This window comes from Lethenteron reissneri, chromosome 32 (assembly GCF_015708825.2).
Source record: "Lethenteron reissneri isolate LAM-NWPU_2019-01 chromosome 32, ASM1570882v1, whole genome shotgun sequence".
NCBI classification, from domain to species: domain Eukaryota; kingdom Metazoa; phylum Chordata; class Hyperoartia; order Petromyzontiformes; family Petromyzontidae; genus Lethenteron; species Lethenteron reissneri.
Window position 1 is genome coordinate 1,838,579 of NC_083810.1, and position 27,980 is coordinate 1,866,558.

At 47.6% G+C, this 27,980-nt stretch overlaps 2 protein-coding genes across 9 annotated transcripts in view; one reads left to right on the forward strand and one right to left on the reverse strand.

Moving 5' to 3' along the window:
- The window catches only part of LOC133349882 (gamma-aminobutyric acid receptor subunit beta-3-like), a 291,199-nt gene extending 283,847 nt beyond the window's left edge, over nucleotides 1-7,352 (reverse strand). For 2 of the 3 annotated variants that reach the window (XM_061563712.1, XM_061563711.1), the window contains exons 1-3: nucleotides 6,852-7,352; nucleotides 6,553-6,644; nucleotides 3,351-3,418 (exon numbers count right to left, since the gene is read on the reverse strand). In XM_061563712.1, coding sequence (XP_061419696.1) covers nucleotides 3,351-3,418; nucleotides 6,553-6,644; nucleotides 6,852-6,928 — 237 coding nt within the window. In that variant the 5' untranslated portion in view covers nucleotides 6,929-7,352. Of the gene's footprint in view, nucleotides 1-3,350; nucleotides 3,419-6,552; nucleotides 6,645-6,671 lie in introns of all 3 variants that reach the window. The other variant, XM_061563713.1, reaches the window with a different exon arrangement.
- Nucleotides 48-27,980, forward strand: LOC133349880 (gamma-aminobutyric acid receptor subunit alpha-6-like). 6 transcript variants are annotated; one of them, XM_061563704.1, is made up of 10 exons: nucleotides 48-120; nucleotides 9,683-9,812; nucleotides 13,426-13,556; nucleotides 14,404-14,471; nucleotides 14,631-14,851; nucleotides 15,908-15,990; nucleotides 16,140-16,283; nucleotides 16,418-16,570; nucleotides 19,075-19,334; nucleotides 25,997-27,980. In XM_061563704.1, exons 1-10 carry the CDS (start codon nucleotides 63-65, stop codon nucleotides 26,435-26,437), a joined length of 1,689 nt encoding a protein of 562 aa, XP_061419688.1. In that variant the 5' UTR covers nucleotides 48-62; the 3' UTR covers nucleotides 26,438-27,980. The 6 variants fall into 6 exon arrangements, with proteins under 6 accessions (XP_061419688.1, XP_061419689.1, XP_061419693.1 ...); XM_061563705.1 differs by lacking the exon at nucleotides 48-120 and adding an exon at nucleotides 7,466-7,707 and having other exon boundaries at nucleotides 25,997-27,979; XM_061563709.1 differs by lacking the exon at nucleotides 48-120 and adding an exon at nucleotides 8,174-8,194 and having other exon boundaries at nucleotides 25,997-27,979.

A 27,980-nucleotide genomic window follows, 5' to 3' on the forward strand; every position in this document is an offset into this window, starting at 1 on the left:
TGAAGTCGCAATCGGCTCTACGGGCTCGCCCCGGCGCGCGCACGGCCCGCGCACGACGACAGATGGCGACACGAGGCAGCCCGCGGGATCGCAGAGCAGCAACAACGGCCAACACGGAGAGTACGTGTCACACCCATTACACACTCACACCCATCACACACACCCATCACACACACACACCACCGTCACTCCCATTACACACACACTCACCCATCACACACACCCATCACACACACCCATCACACACACACACCCACCCATCACACACACATCACACACACCCATCACACACACACACCCACCACACACACACATCACACACACCCATCACACACACACACCACATACACACCACACACACCCATCACACACACACCCATCACACACATGACACACACACACACCCATCACACACACACATCACACACACACACCCATCACACACACACACACATCACACACACACACCCATCACACACACACCGATCACCGACACACCCATCACACACACACCGATCACCGTCACAACCATCACACACACACACCCATCACACACACACCCATCACACACACACACCAATCACACACACACCCATCACCGTCACACCCATCACACACACACCCCCATCATACATACACACACTCATCATACACACCCCGATCACCGACACAACCATCAAACACACTCATCACCGTCACACCCATCACACACACACACACACCCATTACACACACACCGATCACCGTCACACCCATCACACACACACCCATCACACACACACCCATCACACACACACCCATCACACACACACACCAATCACACACACACCCATCACCGTCACACCCATCACACACACACACACCCTTCATACATACACACACTCATCATACACACACCGATCACCGACACAACCATCAAACACACTCATCACCGTCACACCTATCACACACACCCTGTCTGGCACACACGCCTCCATCACACACACCCATCACACGCGAACCCTCATCACACATACCCACACCTCCGAATCGCACGGTTGGCTGCGTACCGTGCGAAAGAAGTTCAACATACATACCTACATACACAAGCACCCCCATCACACGTCCCTGCACATCACACACCCATCACACACAACCATTACACACATCTCCATCACACACATCACCATCACACATACCTCCATCACGCACATCAACCATCACCACAACCCCGCCTGTCACACACACTTCCCAATCACACACATCACCATCACACACAACTATCAAACACACACACCAACATCACACACGTCTATTAAACACATCACCATCACATAGACAAATACACCCCCATTACACACACCCCCTTCACACCCCCCCCCCCCCTCCATAACGCACACACCATACGACCCATCACACTTACCCTAATCACACAAAGATGCAAATCCCTCATGTAACTTTAACCAATCGTTGGAGACAGTGGTATTAGCCAGCACATATGAAGGCCGACACGGCCACATTTGTCTCCCCAGTTATGATGTTTACATATCGCGCCGGGTACTCATTTAGGGCTGAGTCGGCCTACGGGAGGCCATGAATCGGTTCAAATATTCGTCACTGTTATTGGTTGTGAGTGGGAATCGAACTCGGCTTTTCCCCGCTAACCATCACACGGACATCCACACACCCCGTCGCGAACCTCGCACACGGCCCTGCTGATAACGAGAGCTGTGAGATCTCAGTGTTGGGGGCGGCTGCGGTTAGAGCAACGCAATAAATGTGCTTGTAAAAAAAAGAACGGTCTATTAAGACTTTTCCATCAAACAAAATCACATCCATCATCTGTGTCAGCACTTACTCCCCTGTCATCAGTTACTGTGTCACTTAGCAGTCAGCGCCTGACTCTAGAAGGCCTACATTGACCCGAAGAAAGGCGGCCTTGATCCAACACAAGATACATTGGCCAGCGCCAGGGGTCACTGTGCGAAGTGCACAGTGGCTATGGTGAGTAGACGTCGTCGGTTCTTACCATAGGAACGAGGAAATTCCATCACTGGCTGAGTCGCCTGCTCACACTTGGGAAAGGGGGCACTTTGGATGTGTCGCGTGTGTATGTGTGTGTGCATAAAGTATCTCACAGCCAACACCAGTGATGATTATTTTATCCGGTGATGGGCCTCCTCTAGCTCGACTCAGCCTCAACAGAGTATCTAGTTCAGTATGTAAACATCGTCACTGCGGTGCTGGCCACCCACTCCCCTGTGTACCGTGCCGGCTTTCATAGGGGCTCGCTAACATCACTTGCCCCAACAGTCTGTTAAGGCTGAACGGGCAGTCTTTGTTGTGCGTCGAGTGTCTACTGCAACGTGGTCGTGTACGTGTCGGAGTGCACCGTCGGTGAAGGCCAGACCAATACAAGAGTAAGTTACGAGCCAGCCACGTGTATGTTTTGCAGAGGAAACAATGCAAATCCGATCATGAGTTTCACTTCATTGTAATTATGGCACAGTATTGGCATTTTTGTTGTAACATATATAATTATAAAAAAATGTACATCATGACACGGTATTGGTAACGTTTGTTAAAAAACAATCATGATTGTATTTTTAAATAACCGATTTTAATGATGAATGGCTTATACTTACGATTTTCAATGTATATACAAGTCTCATTGAGACAGCAATATTCTTTGGGGAGGGTCTTATAATTTACATAGGAACGCCCTTTATGTATCCATGCAGTCCTCGCTTAGGTTTGAGACTGGCGCAGGGGTCATGCCACGTTTGGCTATTTCTTAATGAGCGACTGAATGTGGGAGGAGGAACCCCATGTAGGCCAGGAATATGTAAAATCCACACAGATGCCATCTCTTGCTCCCTCCACCGCTCAGCATGTTAGGAAATCATGCACAAACGTGATGTGTGTGTGTCATCCATTAACTGTTAACGACGTGTTTTGTTCGTGCAGACGCATCAAGGGGTCCAATCCACAAAGTCGAATAGGAACAGCTCTGCTACACAGATAGCTCGGATACCTTCATGATGATCTTTGTTGCGAGTACAGCACACAATACTGCTGGCTCTGATAAAGGTTTCTTCAACAAATTGGTAGCCCTAACCCCCATCCCTAACCTCAGCCCTGCACGTCCCCTGTTTCCCGATGCATGGTACCGCGGTGCCCAAAACCAATGATGGTTGGTGACAGCGGTGGTTTCTTTTTCTCCGTGCGATGGTATCCATTCAGCTGCCACTACGAGCAGCTCGTAAGTCGGTAAGTTGGTGCCCCTGTGACCCACGCCCCGCGCGGATGCCGCGCATCAGCCGTGGGCGCCCCGTGTGTTCCCGCCACTCGCAGTGCATCCATGTAGTTACCATGTTGACTTCGGACACCATGTCGATGCTCGCGATGTCGATGCTCATCCCGACTGCCACCGGGGGTCCTGCAGACAAACAGTCACTTTGCACGGCTCTGCACGGTGAACTTTTGACACCACACGAATTTCATGAGGTATCAAGAACAGTGCTGACGATTGCAATCACACGGTTCCACATCGGTTCTATACGTTTGCATTTTAAACACAAATTATGCCAACTTCTTAGAACACACGAGACTCGTTTAAGTTCTATCACCAGTGATGCACGTCTAGGCCACTTGGATTCCACTACGATCCCGGTCGCCCAAGTTCAAATACGGAACAAGGAATCGAGATTTGCAGTTCATTGGACGCTCGCTGAAATGCCCCAGCATATCAAAGCACCTTCTTACACCACATCTCATCTCAATAATTCCAATGCCCAGCTGTGGTTTTCTCCTTTTTAAATCCTTTATATTAAGTTCACTTGCTTGCTTGCTTGCTTAGGACCGTGCAAATTTTTCGGTCGTTTTTTAACCCACTTCCCGTGATCCAATTGAGCTGACATTTTCCACACATACTCGTTGTGCGTGACAATTAATGTTTGTGAAATTTTTTTCCCCAAAATTTTACACTTTTTAGGACAAAAATAGTATATTGAATTACCAATTGCTTAATGCTGCCATGCAATCATCTGACCCATAGGTGACAGCCATCTCAAGCCAGAGGACGAGAGGACTCTAGCCGCCACGCATATTAAGGATTTATAGTGAAAAATTTTGTTTTTACGGGTTATACTTTTTTATAGCCTAGGGGACCCCCTGATAACAGCTGTCCCTGAGCGGCACGAGGTGACGTGGCACCAGCCTACATGGGGGCATGTCTGCCAGCACGGAGGACGATTCTGCTCTTGGTTATTCAAACGAAGTAATTTGTAAAAAAAAAATTGGTAAATTTAAACCAGGACACCGGCACACACGGCCTGCTAATTTTATAATAACGTCACTGGATCTCTAACGCCCACTTTCATGTGGACGGCACATACGTTATAGTTAACGGGTTGTATTAATCAGGGCGGCCAGGGTTCTTGAACCGCGGAACCTCTGCAACAAGCGGCGCCTCCCCGATACCTGACTGTAGACAACGCGGGCGGTCAAATGTCACCCGAACCTGGCATATGTTGGGCAAAATGAGCCTGGAATGAGCAGTGTGGCTGCCACGCTTTGTACACACGAGCCAGTATATGCGAGGCCCGCTGGGCTAGAGCCGTGCCCCCCAGGCAACCCCACTGTGTGGCGAGGCGGCCCTGCCATTCCACTCCCCAGCAGGGATATATGCTTCCAAAGCAGGCATAACTAGGGATATTCATACACACTACTGGAGCATATAGAATAGCCTTTACTCTGAACCTGCTGGGAAATCTTTGCAAGGCTTTACCCGAATGTCCATTGTTTTTCAATGGACTATATACTGAGGTCTGTAATGTAATTTACGAGCGCATGTCATCATTGCGTTGTGTTGTGACAGATCATTTTACATACTGCGTAAAAAACAAGGAATACAATACTTAAATATGCGTGGATTTTAGAACGCCTTTCAACATAGGTTTGTTCTCGGACGTACTGTATTATTTTAGAGAACCGTGAAAGGTTAAATACGTCAATCAAACGGTTAAGGAAAACGTAAGTGGGGTTTGCAGGACACGTGACGACTGGAAGGGATGATGACCGATGGTCAAGAATAATAATGGGGTGGCAGCCGAGGAATTGGCACGAAGCTCAAGAGGGTGACAACGGAGGAGGAGATGGAGTATTTAAATCAGCTCGTGTGCTGGTACTCGGTGGATTGTTACATTGCAGGCAAATGAGATATCGTGGCTTGGGGAGGCCTTTATCCAGCAGCGGATTGATCATGGCTCATAATGATGCATGACGGATGAAAAAGGCCAAGCCACACACACAACATGCGCGCATGTTGTGTGTGTGACGTCATTGGCATGTGCAAAACACTAATCTTTTTTTAAATGTATCGACGAGTTTGGACAATCCTCGCACAAAACAATTGCAACACAAGTTTATAACACGACTGCATCATCTTTATGAGACTCAGTGACCCCCATTGCAGACGGACGAACGGAGACAGGCGGCATTGCAAGGAATTATTTTAAGCTTCGTTGGAAAGCGTCAACAACAATAACAGCGCAAATGTGAAATAGTCCTACGCTCCTTGTGAGAGACACGGGAAATGGGATCGTTCCCGTGGTAAGAAAATCAGGCTATTTTACAGACAGGATACGTATCCGAGTACAGTGCACGTAACAAAGGACTTATGCCAGTTGCCTTAGAGGCGAGGTGCTCTGTTGGGCATGTACAGTATGCCAGCGATAGTTCACACGACAATTCCACATTCTGAAGCCGGGCGCCAGACCGCACACGACCACTGTCGACGAATCCCCACACAGTGGTCTGGCCTTAGACCCCTTGCACTGACTCCAGAGGGATGAATGGATGACCCATCTTAGACGTCTCCCGGTCGAGAATTGAACTTGGAATAATTTGAACGAAAGTCAAAAGCGCAGCGCCCACCCTCGCCGGAGTGTAACACAACTACAGCAAGTGTGACGATGCGTGTCGCATTCATAACGCAATACGCAGCACGGGTTACACAGTTGCAACGATCGTGCGTGCGCATACGGCCTGTCGGCTCTGTGTGCATGATGACACGCAGTCTTGTGTCACGCAGTCTGTGTACGTCGCGTGTGCTACACAGCAATTACATAACGGTGCCCAACGTGCGTCGGCGAGGCGAGTCTCGTTCGATGTTGCCGGTTGCGAGACGCCGCCAAAGAGTTAAACCCCTCGGCGCAGACTGGTGCAGTAAAGCAGCACAGGCCGCCGTTGTATGCCGTTCTCTCTCCGTGAGCCGTGTTCGCGTTGGGGAAGAGCGAGCGGGGACGAGAGAGCGATCTTACGGGAGAATTGCAATTGCGCGCGTGCACACGCAGATGTGCGGCGGTTTTGCAGATATCGTAGAGTCTCCCCCCCACCCCCCCGAACCAACCCAAAAAATAAATGCATCGAGACTATATGAGCGGGAATAGTAAATAAGCGACGACCGGTGGTGCAATGGACACGCGATGTCTGTGAGAGCGGTGAGCCCAGGCCACGATTGCGTGTGCGCGAAGCGACCGCGGCAAAGAGATGCGCGATTTCAGACGTTACCTCCAAAATCCGGCCTCAGTCGAATGTCGTATCCTCTCAGCAGACTATCAACTGTGTCCTTCACAAACGACATGTTGTCTTGTTCATTCGCGCTGAGAATAAATAATAATAAAACTCACACAAACAGCCATCTTTTTAACATCATCCCGATGTTCATTTCGCGCGTGCGTGCCGAGCCGCCGTTACATCGATGTCGAATTGTGTAGCGGCGTGAGCATCGAATATCTTCCTCGTCGCATTAACACACACGACGGCGACTTACGAGCAAAATGAGCTGAAAAAAAGCAAATGCGTTTTACCTATGCACGCAGCAGACCGCTGCAATTACCAGAGGCAGCGACAACGACGCGAGGATTTTTCTACCGACTTTGCCCATGTTTAGTGATGTTGTGGAGAGAGAAGAGAGAAAAGGGAGCTTTCCGCAGGCAGCCCCCTACACGTTGGTCAGCAGCACGGCGACGGATGGCGCTGCAGACGGCGTTTGGGACCATGCGCACGCACACGCGGACACACACGCGGAGCAGGGGATGCAAGGAGGAGCGGGGATGATGATGAACAACAACGAGAAAACAGGCCGATGACGAGGAGAGGGAATGGGGGTGGTTGCGAGAATGAAACAGACACGGCGAGATGGAGACGGAGGCCCAGCGCAGAGTGTCCAATTGGCGGAGTTGAGGGGTAGATCCGACAGGAGTTGCTTCTCAAGACGAGCACAGACGGCAGCGGCTCGTGTGTTTGGGCTCGGGTTGGGAGGACGGGGGGGTAGCGGGGAGGCGGCACTCAGCGATGGAGCGGATGGGATGTTGGTGGTGGTGGGGAGGAGCGGGGGGAGGAGGGAGATGGAGCGGGGTTTGAGTAGAAGGTGGTGAGATGCCCGGCTCAGCCGGCGCTGCGCGCACTCGCTCGGGCACACGCGCTTGCACCACGCACACACGCACGCACGCTCACGTGCACGCGCACACACGCACGCATGCGCAGCAGCAGCGCAGCCTCGCTGGCAGTCGTGCGCGCCGCTTAGCATCAGAGCAGCACAGCGTGTCTGCTGCTGCATCCCGGAGCATGGCACGGCAGCAGCTCAGCCTCTGAGAGCCCGGATCCCCGGATCGAACCTTCACGTCCGACCACCGCGGCTCGCCAGCGCTCATTCGCACATAGGCAAGTATTCGTGCCTTTCGCGTGTCGGGTTTGCAATATCTTCTACTGTTCCTTCGTTCATAGAAGCGTTCTTTGAGGTTGAGTGTTTGTTGTAGAGGGTGTTGTTTGTTTGTTATCACGGTTGTTCAGTTGGGGATTGCATTAACGCTCGCTTTGTGTGCGTGCATTGTGCACGAGTACTGTGCGTGCGGCTAAACTTGCGTGCACTCGCTCTGTCGCACGTACACACCGACACATGCGCACACACACACGGGCAGACACACACACCTGAACACAAGTGCAGGAACATGTTCTGTGCACATGCGTGGGGTATGTGTGTATATGCAGACGCGGGCTGCACACGCACACGTGCATACACGTACGCGCAGCAGCAGCAGCATTGTAAGTAGGATACCACACGCTGAGTGTGTCTGATGGTGCGCGCGTCCGGCTGTAAGCCACGACGCTCCGACACAGTGGGGAGCAGATAGCCCTGCGGTGGAAACAGGTGAAGACACTGCAAACGCCGGGACTTAGTTTAACACGTAGGCTATTGTGTTAGTGGCGATTGCTCGGGCGTGATGCTCGGGCGAGGCGAGTCGTGATGCCATCCGGCACTGATGGACACCGCCGGCACGCTCATGCGAGCTCGGCGTGCTCGCGTCTCCACTACCGTGCTCGCGTTTCCACTACCGTGCTCGCGTATTCCACTACTGTGCTCGCATCTCCACTACCGTGTTACACGCTGCGTTCACACGGGGCCATGCCGGCTCGGTGCGAGAATATACAATCACGTGATGTGATCATCTTTGCTTTAGCAGTCGGAGCTGTCCACGCGGGATTGCCACCGGAGCCTGAAGGATTTGTGTAGCAATTGGGCACTGGGTTTTCCTGTCTGCACGTCTACTGAGCTATTTATCGGGCTATTGTGTTATATATATATATATTTTTTTACATCGGTGGCGAATGTAAGATGACAATTGTTTTTTGTTTTTTACACGAGGTGGTGCTACAATATTCTTTAGAGGTAACAACAACAAAAACCTGTTCTTCTTGTTGTTGATAAATACGTTATGTTCAATGGACAGTAATATTTAGGCGCATAAGCCCAGGGGCTTTAGTTTGATGCCGAACTGAAGATAATCTCCACACTCGATCAGAGCGCTAAATCGCCGCGTCCCTTATAGCCCAGCATGCACTGTTTGTTGGGTCATTTATACTTCATATTACGTTTGTGTGTGTGTGTTTGCGTATAAACGAGGTCCTCTGGTAAGCAATAGCCAAGGCGCGTGCCGTGTCAAATCACGTTTGATTAACATCACGTCCCGTCGAGATTCTTGCCTCGCAAGCAGCACTTGCTTGCTTGCCGCTTGCTGCTATTGCTCCACGCTTTCACCGTCTATTTATACACATACACGCGCGGCAGTGCTGCGCCACACACGCGCACACACTCCTCCTCGTGAGACACTCTCTCACCCCCCCTCCCGCCTCCTCGCCGCCTCTACCATTGCAACTAAACCCAGCGCTGCAGACGTGTGAGTATTCGAGCCGCGGATTGCGATGGAGCCAGCGCGATTGAAGACCGCACGAGTCAATTGAACGCTAAGGATAGATATAATATACACGTAAAGAGGAAAATGTATACACGCACGACATTGTGTGTGCCAATGCGAGATATGCAGTCATTTAATTTTGGTTGTTCGACGCGCATGCCTAGAGAAAATACGTAAACGTATAATTTAAAGCTTCAGAGCATCTAAGCCTTCATTAAGATTATAGATATAGCTATCACTTAATGCCAAGGGGTTATGTCGAGCGCGTGACTCGTATTAATGGTAGGGAGAACATTATCTGGGCTAATACACAAGTGAAAACACGCGCCGCTGGGAATAATTAAGCACGTCAAAGTGTATCTCCCCTGCTCGTGTGTTGGATGAATCTGCTGTGTTGATGGGTCGCTTCACGCGGCTTAACTAACTATTGTTCATTTCCGCAGGCACCGAATCGTGTATCCGGCCGCATCAATTGAAAGCCTCTATACATGGCTTAAACGGGAGAGGAATGTCAAGCAGGATGATACCCAGACATATGTGGCTTTATTTTCTTCTATGCTGCTGTGTCTTCTGGTAAGTGCCTTCATATGTCGTGGATCGCTTATGCCTCTTCTAGTACGAGCGCGCGCGTGTATTAGCAGAGACGTGTTTATCGCATCATCATCATGCAAACGAGCGATCCATCACTCTGCTGACGCCCAATGGCTAAAGCTGGGCTGTCACCGGGGTTTTACATCGTGCCGCTATGAATCGCAGCTGCCACCATTCCGCAGCGATTGCGTGTCGGAGCGCGTAACGCCGGTGGAGCTGCAATCGCCGCACGCATGCCAACCTCGCGGGCGCTGCTGCGGTGGCGGGGCAGCAGCCGAGCAGGGAGGCGATCGCTGCTATTCGCAGGTCTCGGTCAGGTTATTCAAACAGAGTAGCGGGTTGGCCAATAAGCTACCCGACCCCCACGGTGTTCGACTATCTGTCGCTCCCCCCCCCCCCTCCCCATTAAATGTGAAGGGGAACTAGGAAAGTGCGCTGTCCGCTACTCAACGTCGTTTAAGAGGCGTTCGCGCGCTCGTATCGTGCGCCCAATGTGCTCGAGCAAAAATGCCACCGTGGTGTGGTCAGCTTGCGGCTGTCCTCGTGTGGGAGCTACCGCCTGTCGGACTTTCCCTAACCGGGAGGGGGGCCATGATAGAATCAGTACAAGCATCATCCTCACGCAACGGCGTCTCTCCGTCATTGTTACCCGTCGATAGAATTGGCATTTCAAAATAGGGGTAAATGCTGCCGTTCGTGATGTGTCCGTGCGTAATCGCGTCCTATTGAATGTTATAAGCAACGATACGATCACATCGGGCCATTTCTTTGTATGCAATTATTTTATATATTTATATATATATGTATATATCAACACACGCACGCAAACCCATGGCTCAAACCAGCAGCCATGTTAAGGTCTTCATCGATACAAAGACTGCTTGTGCCTTGGCCATTTCCCTTCATCATATCAATCACAAGTTCACGTCTGTAAATGACGAGAGTTACACTGGCCGCAAAATCAAACGTATTTAACATCACGCAAAGGTGCGCATTGCACGTGCGACAGCTGTAAGCCTTTTCCAGACACCAGCAGCCTTGGGTGGGTCTGGAGAAGGCCGGCAGGTGAACGTGTACAGCGAACACACGAGCGCTGTGAAGCACATGCGTAGCAACCTACGGGCAAAAACAAAAAAAAATGTGCGTGTGGCTCCGGCCGTTAGCAGCGGCGACCGCCGTCGCACTTGAGTGAGAGACGCGGTGGGGAGGGGGGTGTGCAGTTGGAGGGGACATCCCCGCATCGCCACCAGGCAGCGGTGTAACAAGTGGTTCTGGGCTCGCAGGGCAGTTCGAGACCCTCTACGCATGGGGCTACAGGAGAGCGGGTGATGCGCACAGCAAGTGGGGCGTTGTGTTTAAAGCTAGGGGAGGACTTGAGCCACTGGCCCAAGCTCTCTTGAAACTTAGGCCATGGTTAAATCTTGACTTAAAGCTTTCGTGACTGCAGGAATTAATGTTATTTGGGTCTTTCAGTAAAGTCGCGTGGATGGTTCAAAGAAAATAACAATTGCTTGTATTTTTTTTTTCATTTAAAGCGTTCGTGACTGCACAGGGATTCATCTTCTTGGTTCTTTCGGTAAAGTCACGTAGAAGGGAAGTAATAAAATAATAAAAATAAAACATGATAAAATTATTCTCACGACGTTTCGGCCACAATGCAAGCAGCCGTCCGCAGGTGAAAACCAGGTCCGTCGAGGCGACGGCTGCTTGCGTTGTGGCCGAAACGTCGTGAGAATAATTTTATTATGTTTTATTTTTATTATTGTAATACTTCCCTTCTACGTGACTTTACCGAAAGAACCAAGAAGATGAATTGCTTGTATTGTGATCGAAACGTCGTAGTTTTTTGTTATTTTCTTTGAACCATCTATGTGACTTTACCAAAGGACCCAAATAATTAGCCCATGGTATTGTTTTTGTTTATGACGGGTGGTATTGACAATTGTGCGGCTATTCTGTTGTTGTTGTTGTTGTTGCCGCCTGTGCTTGTGTGCCACTGCCAACGCAGCATCACCAAATGAATGTGTTTCATTTCATAGGCCCGTGGTCAGTTGTGGATGTTGTGTGTCCACACGCCCACGTGCATGTGTACACGTTCGTCGCTGCACACAGCAGCATATGTGCTTGGCTCGTGTACGCTGTTTGCGTTTGCATTGTATCAAGGTGAGCGAGTGGCCTATATATGCGCACGTGTGAACCATCTCTCCGCTCACGACCTGTGGTGAGCTCCATGCAGCTGATGTATGCGGCTTATATGTGTGCAATAGGTGCGCACGTGCCACACACGTGGCTTATATAGGTATCCTGTGCATGCGTTTGCTTTTATATATGGTATTGCGCGTAAGTGTATGCCATTTGGATGTCCTGTGTATACACGTATGCATATAATTTGTTTAATAATATATGTACTCAAGTATGTGCGCACGGCATATAATTAGCATGCAGTCTTATACCAATAAAATAAACATGGTGTACACTACATAGATTCACGGCAAATAATACTCAGCCTTTCATTAGACATACTTGCAGGCTTTCAAGGTCAATGTATCCCATTTCATGCTCTTAGCACTCATCAGTGAGCCATAATTGGTTCCAAAATTGCCAGAGAGTATACCTGATTGTTAGAGGCTTGCACGGGCTAACTCGGGTAATGTTTGGCCCACTCAATGCAAAAAAAAACATGCACTTGTGGTATTTTAGTTAGGTGGCCATTTAAAGACTGTGCACATTATGAACGCGAATGCAAGGTGAAGTTTTGATAGCTGGCGCGTTTAATAACAATGGGAGCATCCACGCGCTGTGCACCGAGCAGCAGCGTGGAGTGGCCTATTCGCGTGCTCTGAGTGTGCATTTGGGAATGCACTACACAGCAATTGCCAGCACCGTCACCGGAACACGGCCACGATGATTATTAATGCCACAACGTGATGCCAAAGTAGCCAAGGCACATTTCATATGGAATAAAAAAAACTTAAACGTTGCGATGAACAAAGCTTCTCATTAATATATGAACAGTCCATAAACGCACGAATGAAGGAATCTTGTATTCAATAAGAGGCAGTGCCAATTGAGATAACTGTGTATAAACCTTACCATTTTCTGTAACCTACACTCGAGTATAACACATGCTCTGTTGATAATTGGTTGGCATTTGGTGCCTGAGTAACAATAGCCAAACAAAAGTGAACACGTTCTTCAATAACACTGCTTTAAAATGAAACATATAGGAAACGTTTTGGGCATTGGGCCTGCTTCATAGCAGATATATATTTATAAATAATTAATGTGCTATAAAGGGACATTGTCCGAAACGTTGCCTGTTATCAGTTTTTTTTAAAGGCCACAGTAATATACAAGAACGTCTTGCATTTGCTTGTTATTTCTAGTCTGGTATATTTAGCCAGAGCAGAATGGCGATGGAACCTGCCAATAAATCAACTTATGAGTGTGTGCCACATCTGAGAGCCTTGTGAAATTTAATTGGATAGCATCTAACCAGCAAGTACATCTCTCGACGCACGTAGTTATAAGTTCCACTGCCACAGCTCACTGTGTGTAATACAATGCAAAATCGTGTGCCTCTGCTGGGACACAGCATCTCATTGACAACATCAAGCAGTCCTCCTAATGGGAAGAAGGATGAGACGATCTACCCGGAAAACATAACGAAGATATTAGATCGACTCCTTGATGGATACGACAACAGGCTCCGGCCAGGCTTTGGCGGTAATATGCTCACACCACAATGGTCTCATCAGGTTGCTGACGTGCATTGGCGGCGGCTGCGTGGTGGCTGACAGTCGATCCAAGAATGGAATGCGCATTATAAATTTGAATTATGATTAAATGGGGCAGGACGCCCTGGTCGTCGGTACACCGGTTCCGTTCTATACAACGCGACTCCACAGAAACTTTCACAGCTAATCGCCATCAGTGTCCCCGTGATTGCCTACGCCCAGGAAAGCCCGCCTCGGCTAAATCTCAAGACTCCATTTCAGGAGGATCCTAGCAAATTTTGCAGTAGGGAGGCGAGGGGAGCGATGTTGCTGGGTATATAATCGTAGTTGAGTAATGTTAAGGTACTTTTTCAGCATTGGTATGCGCATCCAACACCAGTTACATTGTGTGGGGAGGGGGGTAGCTTTTAGAGAAAACCAGGGAACCCAGATGTAACAACATGCAGAACAGGGGGATAACAGACAAACTCGACACGAAAAGGCATCGTAAATCAAACCCAGGTTCTTTTTGCTGTGTGGCACGAGCTTTACCACTGCACCACTCTGCCACTAACATATTCATTGGTGGTCGTGAGCCACGGGTGGAATCTCCACGTTTCTGTTTACAGGATCCTGTCTACCCATAAGTAGTGCAGGTTTGACAGATAGATAGTTCACCCAGCTAGATAATGGACAGAGTTATAAATTGGAATCCCTAGAAATTTACAATTCGTAGTCTGCTGCATTACCAACTGAACTCTCCAAGGCACTGTCTAAAAGGAAAATAGATGTTTACGGATTGGGTCAACTAATTAAGTTGAGATTTTTAATGCCCTGTGTATTATATATGCGTGCAGGGCCGGTTACGGAGGTTAAAACTGACATCTACGTGACAAGCTTTGGACCTGTCTCAGATGTGGAAATGGTAAACGAAGCCTTTCTTTGCACGTGTGTGAACATTATGCTTTTGGGTTTGCATGCGTCGCATAACATAATACCGCTTAACAAAGTTAAACAATACAGGACGCGTCTTGAAACGTTGCATAACCGATGCACTCAACCGTTGTTGGTTACCCGTTGTAAGGATTACACTATGGACGTGTTCTTTCGTCAAACGTGGGTTGACGAGCGGCTGAAGTTTGACGGGCCGATAGAAATCCTTCGGCTGAACAACCTGATGGTGAACAGGATATGGACCCCAGACACGTACTTTAGGAACGGGAAGAAATCCATTGCCCACAACATGACGGCGCCGAACAAACTCTTCCGCATCATGCAGAACGGAACTGTGCTCTACACCATGAGGTGAGCCGATTTCTCCGCGGGTGGGACGGTGGGGCGAGGGGGTGTTTTCATCTCAAGAGTTGATTTTGATGCGCGATGGATGGAGGACGTCTTTCACGCACGTGATGCTGCCGCACGAATACCTTCGTCCCTTCGTGCGTTTCGGACATGTCGGTGATACATTTGCCTCCGCGTGCATGCGTGTAAAGAGAAACTGTTTTTTTTTACGCGTGCGAAGCAAGCATTTAATTTTAGTTGCATTGTCGATGCACATTAACAGCGAATTCGTTTGGATATCTCTCCAGCTCTGCAGAACCTCCGATTCCTATTGGCGCAGAATCTCCGGCATCTGCCACCCATCTCCGTGCCTTTATCACATCTTGATAGCACTAATAAACGTCTATCCGATATGGAATTCCTAAACACGTCACCCTAAAACTCAAAATCATCCAGAGAAAGCCACCATCAGAATTATCACCTGCACCCATAAATCAGACCGCATCAGTGGTGCAATTGGTAAAAGTGCAGCCCTGCAATTCCTCGCTCATGCCACTGCTAGTGGAAGGCCTACCTGCAGTTATGGCTGGTATCTGCATGGATAGTGCACTCTATTCTGTCTGTGCAGGGAAACAGCAGCAGCAGTAGTGGCAGCTATGCTGTATTTTAAGGAGCACGTGAACGGTAAAGACCTGCGCAGTCAATCTGGGTCAACGTACCCCTGTGCATACTCTTCACTCGTGTTTGGCAAAAGCTCGTCTCCATTAGTGGTCCTGAGCCAGTCATGAAACCACCCACTTTGCTATTGCGAGGGGTACAGTATCAATCACGCTGCGTGCGAATGCTCAAAACGTCAAAGTGCCTCAGCAGGCAACCCATCTCTGAGTGGCTTCCACCGCTGGCTTGCCAGAACGCGGTTCCCAATTTTATTTACCGCAGAGGGATGATGATGATGATGAGCTGGGTCAACCTTTGACCAGGGTTTGAACTCACCACCTTACAATTGGTTAAATTAATGGAGGCTCTCAAACCACTTATGCGTGTGTATGTGTGCTCTACGCTTGTGTTTTCTTGAGACAGGCTGACGATAAACGCTGAATGCCCAATGAGACTCATGGATTTTCCAATGGATGGCCATACTTGCCCACTGAAGTTCGGGAGTTGTGAGTGTTTGTTTTTATTCGCACGTTAATTAAAACTATTATAATCAATGTGCCATCAGCCGTGTCATTAATTTGCTTCCACATCAATCACAGCAATAAATGTGCCCGTGCTATGCATTGGGTAAATAACCAGTATTATGTATCGACAGATGCCTACCCCAAAAGTGAAATCATTTACAGTTGGACCAAAGGTGCTAACAATTCTGTGGAGGTCCCGCAAGAGTCTTCGAGCTTGCTACAGTATGACCTAACAGGGCACAACGTCTCAAGCGAAGAACTCAAATCGAAAATCGGTAACGCCCGAGTTCCACTTGTCAATGGCGCATCCACTGGCTTGCATGGTGACTGTCTGATTGAAGATTGCGTATTGTTACCATGCGATTGTGCGCTTGCGGCATTAATGGGTTCTTTGTGTTCCACTTTGCAGGAGATTATGTCGTTATGACCGTGTCCTTTTACCTGAAGAGAAAAATGGGATATTTCATAGTTCAAACGTACATACCGTGCATCATGACGGTCATTCTCTCCCAAGTGTCATTTTGGATTAACAAGGAGTCTGTGCCTGCCAGGACGGTGTTTGGTAAATCGCTTTTGTAAATTCGAATTTACTCCTCTTGCCATTGCATCCTGTTATCACTGTGCTAAACATGCCTGTTTTATTATATATCAGCATGGAATACAGCCATACAGAGGTATTCATAATGTATTTAATATAACAGCAACGTGCATGCAGATAACGCAATATTTGCGCAAAACTAGGATGTCATGAATGTGCTGCGTAAGAAGCATCTTTGACGCCACCCATTGACTGATATCGTGAAAGTACAAGTGTAGATCTTGACACAGCAATCGTGAAAGTACAAGTGTGAATCTTGACACCGCGAGGCGAGTTGTGTGCGTGAGTCATTTGTGGCCATACAATTGCAACTTGAAACAAACGCAAAACCTTGAATCTGATAAACAATTGAAACGTATTTACTCAATACAATAGAGTGCACCATATCTAGTATAGTAAGCGCCAGTAACTATTCGCGCAGCAAAGCAATCGAATGTTGCTTACATCCTGTATTTGAAGTCTATCACTATGGGTGGGGGTTCTACAGTGTAGCAATAAAACCCATTGTTGTTCTGTAATATGCTCCCACGTCTATGCTGCCCCCCCCCCCGCCTCCAACCTGCACTGCTCGGCATAGGTGAAGAATAGTCGAATAACCCCCCCGACTATAGCACATGTATTATGCGGTGGGTAGGGGGGGAGTGGTGGCACAGTGGTTAGTACACTGCACACTCTGACTTGGGCGGTCCGAGTCAGACTCCTGGCCATGGTCGTGATATCGGCACCAGCCCAAACCACAGCCCTCTATCAATGCGGTACTGAGCAGCGTGATGAAGCATCCTTAAGCCCCCCACAGCCGGCAGGCACCAAGAGGCCTTTATCCACCAGTGGGTTTCCAAAGACTGTTTCTTGCATTATTCACTGTGGAATTAGTTACAGGACCGACCTGCCTGGAGAAGAAAAGTACAGGACGGTGCAGTCCTCTGTGAGAGTAGGAGACGCTCCTGTGCTATCTTGAAGAGGCAGCAGCGCAAATCTACCATGGAAGGACGTGTGGCTGCACCTCAGAGCTCTACATCCTCCCTGACCTGTCCAGTGTGCCACAGGGAATTCCGGGCTCGGATTGGCCTCTTCAGCCATCTGCGCACTCATCAAAACCCAACAAAATGACAAACGTGCCATGGTCATCATCAACTTTGATGGACGAACAAGAAGAAGTTACATGAAGGCTTTATTTAGGAAATGTGCAAAACATCGTATTTAGCGGCATCAAATATACGTGGCTATTTTGTTGCAGCAGTTATTTTAAATACAGAGTAACTTGCAGGACCCAACACAATTCACCAGTCACGAGTGTATAATGGATGTTGGATGTGTATCTTTACTACGTTTGTACTGCGTATACTGTATATAATCAGGAATTACGGAACACATTTAGTGACACAATTTGAGCCAGTCTTCCAATTCAAATCGGTGAAACCCCATCATAACAGAGACAATAATACGTGCATGTATGTGCCTTGTGCATTCCTCCAGCCCTGTGTTGAATGGCCGCATGTTCTCAACTTGTGGAGTTGGTGGTGTAAAAACGAAGAAAACGGCCACACGTGCAGTGCTCTTGAGTTGGTAGTCTGCATAAGGCCGAGCGTGAGCTCTTGTGCCGTGCAGTGCACATCTTTGCGTGGTGTTCACTCTCGTAGTCTTCATCCAAAACTCAGTTTTGTGTTGAATTAATCGAGACAAGCCCAGCTAATCGTTCTTTAGTCGACATGCACTCTCCCGGTAGCGGATCGAAGACTTGTTTTAAAATATTGTAGGACCCTGCATGAATATAAAAAGAACAATACAAGTTATCTGGTAAATATCGATTACGTACCGATTTTTGGGGTCTCAAGGTGGGATGGGTGGGAGACAACACCACCACCCTTACCTCCCCCCCCCACAATCTGCAATCTGCCAATGCCCTCCTTAGTTTGGCGCTTCTCGAGTGTGGGCACAGTCCAAGTAAAAAAAGAAAACATTGAAGGACGCCACAGCAGCAACAACACTACGTCGTGGCGTCGTGTACTTATCCCGGCGACGGGCTCAAGAGTCATCATCACGCTCATAGATGAGGCTACACTGCAGGGAGAGCCACCAAGATGCCAATGTGGGGTAGCGTGATTGAGGCACAGGGTGATCGCATAGCTGTAAACCCATACGGCTTACCCCGTATGTTTGTGCAGGGAAATTGAGATTTCAGGTCTATATGGCATAGAGCCGTTTCAATATGGGCAAAAAAGTGTCTATTTGTTTGTGTTTCTCCCTTGTGATGGGACTTTGTAGGATGAACTTTAAGATTTATAAGGGGCACGGGGTGACCAATAAAGTCCGAATTTGTCTGTAATATGGTAGGGCACTGACAAGGGGTTGACAGGTGTACGATCGGTAAGAAAAGGTTCGCGCAAATAACAAATAAACAATGAAAAAAAAATAAACAAACAAACAACGCTTATACCACTAACCAGCATCGCCCTCGCGGTGTGCAGGCATCACCACCGTGCTGACAATGACCACGCAAAGCATCAGCGCGCGCGGATCGCTGCCCAAGGTCTCATACGCCACGGCCATGGACTGGTTCATCGCCGTGAGCTTCGCCTTCGTCTTCTCGGCGCTCATCGAGTTCGCGGCGGTCAATTACTTCACCAACCAGCAGGCGGAGCGTGCCAAGAAGAAGGCGGCCAAGTTGGTGGCCTACCAGAAGCTCCAGGCCAGCATGGCCGAGCCGGTCAAGGACGAAGTAGTGACGGTAAAACATAGAACTGTCGCAGGCCACGAGGCGCCAAGACGTTAGCTGCACTTAGGCGGGTGGTGCTTGCGTTTCGCGCAGCACAAACACTTGATAGACAGGAAAACCTTCTTGCTAGACATTAAAAAAAAAACATTTTACTAGCTTAAAGGCCCCACTGAGTTGTATATCTATTTGTTTTGTTTTAAGAAGCGATCTGGCCACCGCAAATGATAGCTCGACGAAGTGCCTTATCGTCGTGTGAAAATGTACAGCAGCCACATACTCTAAACGTGATGTGGGTTCTAAAAGTAGAGGGGAAAATCGTAGGACATGGAGAAAAATCCACGCGACCATGGAGAGACATGCAAACTCCAAATATATAGGAGCCAGGGTCGGGATCGAATTTATCATCTCCTGCATAACGGGTGAGGTAGTTAACATCTCGCCACCATTGCGCCCAAGATCCCCCGTATGGCCCCTAACATACTGTTAGCGAGGAGCACCTATGAAGGCCGGCACGACACACGAAGGGGTGGGGGAGCCAGCACCACGCCCAGCCGCCTTTGTCTCCCCAGTGGCGATGTTTACACATCGCACCAGATACTAATTTGAGGCTGAGTCAACCTAAGGGAGGCACATAACCAGTTGAATTAATCGTCACCGCTGTTGGTGGCCGTGAGCAGGAATCGAACTCTGGGTTTGTAGCCCAGCGTGCCAACTGCTGCGCCACCTCTCCCCGCTGGGTGCTGTGCACCACCTCGCGTGTGGCACCCGTAATCTTTGCATGACCCATAAACCCCACTTACTATAGACTGGACTGTAGGTCTGCATCTCCACACCCAGTCATGTTCCTGTGGGTTAAACAAAGTGCAGCGAAGTAAAATACACTCAAATAATTGGCAGAGTTTTGAATAATTTCGGGGAATTGTGCAGAAAGTCGGAACGGCTCCGAGCAACAGAATTATGGGACCTTTTTGCCAGTATCAAAGTATGAGAGTACCTTTTGCAAAGAATCAAGTTTGCATTCACCACAAGTACTTGTGGTTAATGCGAACTTGATTACTTGAAAAAGGTTTCTATTTGGTGGTTTAACATCTTCACGCCTATTTTATTGCCAGAAAGGGTAAAGCCATTTCTTATTTTTTCAACGGAATTATCACAGAAAAAACTGAAATGTATTTCCTCCCCCCTTTTAATGAAGTCTTATCGACCAAAGAGGTCGACCAACTTGCTTTTCTTGGCCTTGTCTGTGTTATTTAAATAGACTTTTATTGGGTCGCTGTGTCAATAAGAGTGCAATTTATCTTTATTAGAGTTTTAAATCAAAACAAAGAGCTATGCAGGAAATAAGTAGCATACACCAGGCAATATAATACACACTCAAACACATGTGATTACATTCGGGTAGTTTTAAACATTTAAGGGCCTTGAGTAGAAAATACTTAAGAGTTCCCCATAGGCAATGTTTTTCATATATACTGCACGGTATGTAAAAATCAAAATGCTTAAATATATACGTCCACAAAGTGCAATATTTCTGTGGCCCTGTTTTTAATTGCATTAAGAGCACATTGACGGTATTTTTGTCTTTTACAATGAAGATCAGAATAATCTATGCAACTATTGTAGAACACAAATCTATCCATAATGCTGTCACTGGATATTTAATGTCTGCTATACGGCATATGGCACGCTATGGCGTTACCTTGTGTCATTAATCATGATTACCTCGTGCAAGCCTACATACAACACCACACATCTTCACAAATGGTGTTCGCGCATCTGCCAGTCATCTCGGTCCATTAACCCATAACGCCTAGGTCTGTACCACGACCTCCTTGTCAGTGGAATTTCACCACCCAACGTGCCTTTAATGTGCACCTAGCTAGGCATAAGCATCATAGCGACATTACCATAACTTCATGGTGACTATAGGCTTTTGCTGTGGTCTATATGGTTTCATCAGTAATTGTTACTAGTAATCACCAAATTAACTGCTAATTGGTTTATCTATCAATGTGCATCTTATGGGAACCCGTAAATCTCAAGGTTTAGCTGCTGGCCAATACTTCCCTTGAGTTTTTATTATGAACATGCTAATTTCTCACATTGACATTACTAGCCCCGCCCACTTCGTTTATGACCCTTGGGCTACACATTTTATACCTTTAAAACCGTCTGCCTCAGCAGCTTTCCCCCTATTTTTTCCTCCTGATGATGATCGCTTGTATTGTCATCAAAACGTCATAGTTTTTTGTTCTTTTTTTGTTATTTTCTTTGAACCTATCTACGTGACTTTACCGAAAGACCCAATAATATTACTATTTTCGTTCTGCCTAATTAGAATAGCATTGGACAAAGCAACCTGTGTGTGTGCGCGTGTGCTTGTGCCAACATATACAATATTTTAAGCTTTACACCTTGGTCCGAAACGTGTAATTCACACGGTAGCTTCAATAATGGCAGCACTCGCAGAGAGACCGCTTTCAGTGACATTGCCGTGGAAGTCGCTTCGTTGGGCACTCTCCCTCGACGCCACGGGTCTCATGACAAGCGTGAACGATTGCCGATGCGCAAACTGTGTCACTATTGAATGGCCATCTGCCCCACGCTCATATATTAACACTGGCATATTAGGGCTTCGGATTACCAGGAGCTGCAGATGTTAGTTTTTTTTAAACCTCCTAATTAATAACTTATGAATAACAGTGTTTTGCACAAACGAAATCTCAGTCCCCGAGCTTACACGGACCACAGGGCTATGGACGTCACTGATTGAGCCCACGTGGGTAACGTGTCACAACCTCATTTGTGAGGTCCCCAGACGAAAGCTGGTTTTCCTTGCCATCCAGTCAACAAGAGTGCCAAATGATGCCTGCCCGACGCACAATGAAATAGTGCATAATTTATACTAAAAGATCCAGTGAGGACAGGCAGTGAGGCATTACGCAGTTGCCCATCTTGCCCGTGGCCTACCATGTCTGGCACGGGCCCAGGTGCAAGGAATCTAAATGGGGCCCCCAGTCCAATCGCCCCCCCCACCCCCGCTTCGTAGCCCCGCGCCTGGGCCCCTTTATCCCAGTGGAGTTGCACCGCCTGCACGCTCCACACATCCATCACGCATCCCACACATCCATCACGCATCCCAGACGCATTCCACACTCATCCCTCACACATCCCATACGCATCCCATGCACATCCCACGCACATCCTTCACGCATTCCAAACATATCCCACACGCATCCCACACGCATCCCACACATATCCCACACGCATGCTACACATATCCTACGCGCATCCCACACACATCTCACACGCATGCTACACACATCCTACGCGCATCCCACACACATCTCACACGCATGCTACACACATCCTACGCGCATCCCACACACATCTCACACGCACGAGGTGTTCTTTCTGTGAGTTGGATATCATTCTGCAGCATTGTATCGACTAACACAGCGGACTTATCGATGCTATGATTCTCAATCAAGTGAATTGGAACATGGAAAAATGTGTTCACCTCTACAATAAGTTATTTGGCTGATCAGCTGGGGTGAAGCAGAGCATGGGTTCCCCCCCCCCCCGCTTCCTCTAACACGATCGGCGAGCATGTCCAGAGCCGTCTAAGCGCTCCCAGAAAGGAGGAACCCTTTCAACTGCATTGACTTGGCTCATTGTAGTCAATTTACGCAGATGCACGTACATACCACTTCAAGCAACTCCCGATGCCATCGAATGGATTTACAAAACTTAACCTACGTGTGCAATGTTTCGTCATTTTGCTTTTCAAATGCCATATGAAAGAAATATTGTAGTCATTTGACACTATATATATAATTCTGTTATGTGCTCCGTGTAGTACACGTGGCTTCATAGCCCCACAGCAAAGCGCGGCTGTCACTAAGCCGGTCGGCTTCGCTGTTGTTAAATGGAGAGACTGGCCCTAGCCGTAGTCATGTTGATATATCGGCACTGATTCATGGCTTTGAACAGACATTCACATTGCTGCACACTCATTTGAGCAAAACTTGTAATGTAATAAGAACGTTTATATAAAAAGCGGCGTCTGCGTTTGGTTCAATTTGCATCTCAAAACGCCGCTATAGAATTACTCAGGTACAGCCAGAACCGGCGCCAACAATGGCACTAGCTCTGGAGTCCTACATAGTCATGTCAATGTCAAAGTTAGGAACAGTAATTCCACTCAAAGACCGACTCGTTTGGGGGAGTCTTTAACATTACGTTTGCATGTAACTAACACCTGATACAAAATGAATGCTGAATAACATAACAACGATACATTTCATATTTAGTTTTTCTAATTAAATTACAATAAAAGCAAATCATGAATGTACAGTTTAATGTGAGTCGCTTACCATCAGAGGTAAAAAGGAGAAAGGCTGGAGAGGGTTTCTCATCGGCTAGAAACATTCATCATCATCACAGCCCATGGGAAGATAGTCCGTAGGTGTCCACTGCACATTTCCTTATTTGTTTCCACTTTCCTCTGTCTCGTGCCAATATGCTCAGGTAGTTGCCACATCTTTCTGGCACCAATCTCTTCTTACGTCGTTGTCAAGCCATTCTCTGTTAGGTATTTCTCTTTCTGGTTCCTTCCATTTGTCCGAAAGCACTTTTTTCCTGTTGTTGCCCATTCTACATATATGTCCAAATAGTGTCAGTTTCCTTCTCATCACTGTCTGCATCATCGGGTTGTCTTCTTCTCAAACAATTAGTTGTGGTTAAAAAAAAAGAATGTAAAACAGGAGAGCAGCGGCAGATGACGTGGATGACCGTGGCGGCATCCAAGCGGCCAGGTTCACCGAGTGCACCAGTTGAGCACTTTTTTTAAAAGGCAAATTTAGCAAATAAATGAAGTACTTCATGATTAGTTTTACACATCTGTTTACATAAATTGACATACATTTAATATATGTAGAATGATGTCCAAAACCGCATTCTGAATAAAACTCCGCCACCAATCGGCATCATGGCCGATGGGATTCAGGGCCCAGTGCCCTGACGTCAGCTCGCTGTGGACACTCCGTTGGTCTCACAAAGCCTGATCTGCGTGCGTGACAAGAAGAGACAGCTCCACAGAGGTGCAGATTCGCAGCTTGATGATGATGATGATTACGAAGTTGATAGCAATTATGATAATGATGCTCCTGCCACTTCTTGAATTCTTGAATCCCAATCTCACAGGAAGCGGCGACCGCCTGCCTAGAGGTTTTTCTCACAGATGCATAACTTGTCTCGATTGAAAAACGGATTTCTTTAGAGCTACATTTTGTGTTTAGTTTGTAGTCCTGGCCCCGCACCTCCGATTATCACGGTTGGCTACGTACGGGGCGAAAAAAGGTTCAAGTTCAACGTACAACAATGAGAGTGAAACGTCATCATCAGGGGATGGCCGCGTGGCACGCGTTGTGGCTACAGATCTCCGTGTCCCACCGCACGCAGTCATCGCCGTGCTCACACCATTTGGCTCCGAGATGTTTCATTATTTTTTTTATATTTGTTCTGAATACTCTTTTGTTTTGGATGGCTTTTCTGTCTTACCCATAATTCCACGTACTCGAGTCTGGCGTTACAAGTTTGTCTTACCATATTCTGGGAAAACTCACAAAAGATGCATAATAGTGTGAACGTCTTAGCCCAAACTTAAAATTTCAGATGTAGTTATAAATTAACGTCAAGGATAACAGCTTTCTCTCTATATAACGTTGGTTTCTATTGTGTTAATATCTTACAATGTGAACGTTTGGCAATTTAAAATAAAAAGACAACAAAATATTTCTTACGATCATATATTAGGCAACAATTATTTAAACATAATAATAAAATGTAAGTATATTTTAAAAATGCGTAGGATGGTTACATTTTATGTTAGTGCAGCCTTGGAATATTATTGTATGAGCAGCTATTTTTTTGCCATTGCAGTTCCCAATGGTGTTGGTAATCTCATGCCTGCATATACATTGACCACCACACATTGTTAAATCAAGTATGTAAAATGTTTTGTCGTGAAGTTAATCCAGCCAGAAGACGATGTGGTAGAGTGGCCACAATCAGAGGGGTTCCAAGTTCCAATCCTAGTTGGGGGTCAACTCAGCCCATAGGTCAAAGAACCGTCACCTCGACGTAGCAACGCTGCATTGGCAGTGGTGAACAAACACAGTCAGCACAAAACACAAGTCAATACATTAATCCATAATGCCATGGCCTTAAAATAAACAATATATCACAGGTGACGTTTCGGGCAGTGGTCTTAATGCCACAGCACATAGAAAGGCTAGAGACATTGAGTGGATAAGAGACTGCACTTTACACCGTGGCATCTCAAAATGATTACATTTTAAAATCTCTAATGATGGAAGTTTTTTTTTTAAATCGGCATATGAATAGTTGAACTCATAGTAGTTCTTCAAATTATAAAATGTTGCTGGCGCATTATATAATGGGACGATTTATTGTCGTAATGCATTCCTGGGCCCAATGTCCACTTCGTTAGGGTGTCCAGTGTAGAAACTCACCCCCCCCCCTCCACTCAAGGGGGGGAGGGTGAGTCATCGTGAGTGTGGGCTATGCCAGAACGGCCGACCGATTACCGATAATATAATCTAACCGCGTGCCGTCTACTTGTCGTGTTCTTGCTGTTGCGCCTCGGGCAGAGCGCCAACATCTCGGAGACCCACTGCAACTTGAAGAAGCGAGTCAACTCGGCGGCCGCGTCCCGCGTGGACCTGTTCGCGCGCCACCCGCTCGCCTCGCCCGACACGGCGAGCCTGGCGAGCCGCTGCTCGGGCGCCAGCCCCCTGCCACGGTCGCCGCAGCGTGCGGCCTCCACACAGACCCCGGCTGGGACGTCCGGCCAGCAGCAGCAGCAGCGACCGGCGTCGTCCTCGAACCCTGCGGCGTCCGACGCGGGTAAAGCCTCCGCGCCCGTGGCGCCGGCACCTACCGCGCCGCCCCCGCCGCCCCCCTCTGCCGGCACGAGCAAGATAGACATGTACGCGCGGATCCTCTTCCCCGTGTCGTTCGCGGTCTTCAACATGGTCTACTGGGTGGTCTATCTGTCCAAGGACACCATGGAGAGGCCCGAAGACAAGTGATGCTCCGCAGCTTTGGAAGAGGGACAAAGAGATGGGCACCGAGGCCCCTTGCAGCCTCAGCGAGCTGCAACCCCACTCCACTGCACTGCACACGAACGACACTTGCAGCCGTGAGCACCACGCGACTGGTTTATAACACAGAGGAGAAGAAGCACTTTTTTTGTCCCGTGCAGTATAAGTCGCACTGGCCTCTGGCTGAGCTTGCAAGTGGATTCACTTCGTGGAGGTTGCCAAAGACACTGCAATAAAGAAGGGCGCAGCAGCAGCTGCGGGAACCACGGTGGGGTGGGCAACACGCGTGGCCACGCGCCGTCTCGAGCAGTTTGTTCAGTGTTGCAATAATGAAACATCGCATCATATATAGGTATTCTTTAAGGACCTTTCTTCTATTTTTTATGTTGGGATTCTATTTTTTATTATATTCTTAAAGTGTGGGGCCCTCTTCAGAAATGTGTGTCTTGTTGCTTCCCTCGAATGAAAAAAAAATGGCATGCTGCTACAATACCTTCCATATGCGTTTTGTACAGTTTGTAAAAAAAAATCACAAAAATTATATAGAGTGTGTAATTATAATAATCCATTGTGCAAGTGGAGTTTACATTCCAGTGTTTTGTACACTGCAGTCTCACGTACACAACTCACTCGTCAAACTATAATAACAACACAGATGAGGAAGCTGTTCTATCGGCTGGATCAATGAGATAATAACGTGTATTTTATTGTATAATCGACAATAAAATGTAGAGACTTTTCGCATCATCATTGGCCTTTTGTAATATTCGATGTATATCACAGCGTATGTGGTATACGAAGCCACTTTGGTATAATGATAATAATAATAGTGGTGGTGGTGGGTTGTAAATGTACGGTCACAAAAGGGTCCCTCTTGGGTGGCTATTGTGACGTGACCAGTGTGAATGTTTTAATCAAATCGTCGAGCACACCCACCGGCGTCTCCGTTCGCTAGGCGACACAATGGCAAACCGTGCCGTTAGGTAAAGAGAAATGAAAACCGCGAGTTCGATGTCACGTAATGATATTCACCCATAGTGACCTCAAAACCAAACCGTGTGATCAGAAGTAATTGAAATGGGCGTAAACGTTTAAGTACTTTCAAACATATACGGAGTATGTATGGGTTTATCTGAAGCACTCTATTTAAAATGATACTCTTTTAAATAAATTGTGAGCTTTACAATTTGCTGCAAGTGTCTCTTCATTACCATTTTCACACATTTGGTTCATGCTTATGAAGAGTAATGATTTTGCCGTATTAAATTCTGTAAAAAAGAACGCTATTGTATTGACAATACTCTTTAAATGTTACATTTTTTTCCCCCAAATTTCAACATGACATTCTTTTTTTATAGAAAACTTGCACATGTGCGTGACGTCACCAAGGAGTGGAGTTCAGTACCACGCTTTTAGGCAGTTGAGACAGTGGATATACAATAAAGACGGTTATAGTTACTGAAAGGTAATGTTTGTTGTTGCTCCCGAATTTGTTTAATAAAGACCTAAATTGTATAATGACTCATTTACT

Coding starts and splice junctions, on each gene's coding strand:
- LOC133349880 (XM_061563704.1), top strand. CDS start 63: ATGGCGACACGAGGCAGCCCGCGGGATCGCAGAGCAGCAACAACGGCC. Junction 121..9,682: donor AACAACGGCCAACACGGAGA/GTACGTGTCACA, acceptor TCATTTCCGCAG/GCACCGAATCGTGTATCCGG. Junction 19,335..25,996: donor TCAAGGACGAAGTAGTGACG/GTAAAACATAGA, acceptor CGCCTCGGGCAG/AGCGCCAACATCTCGGAGAC.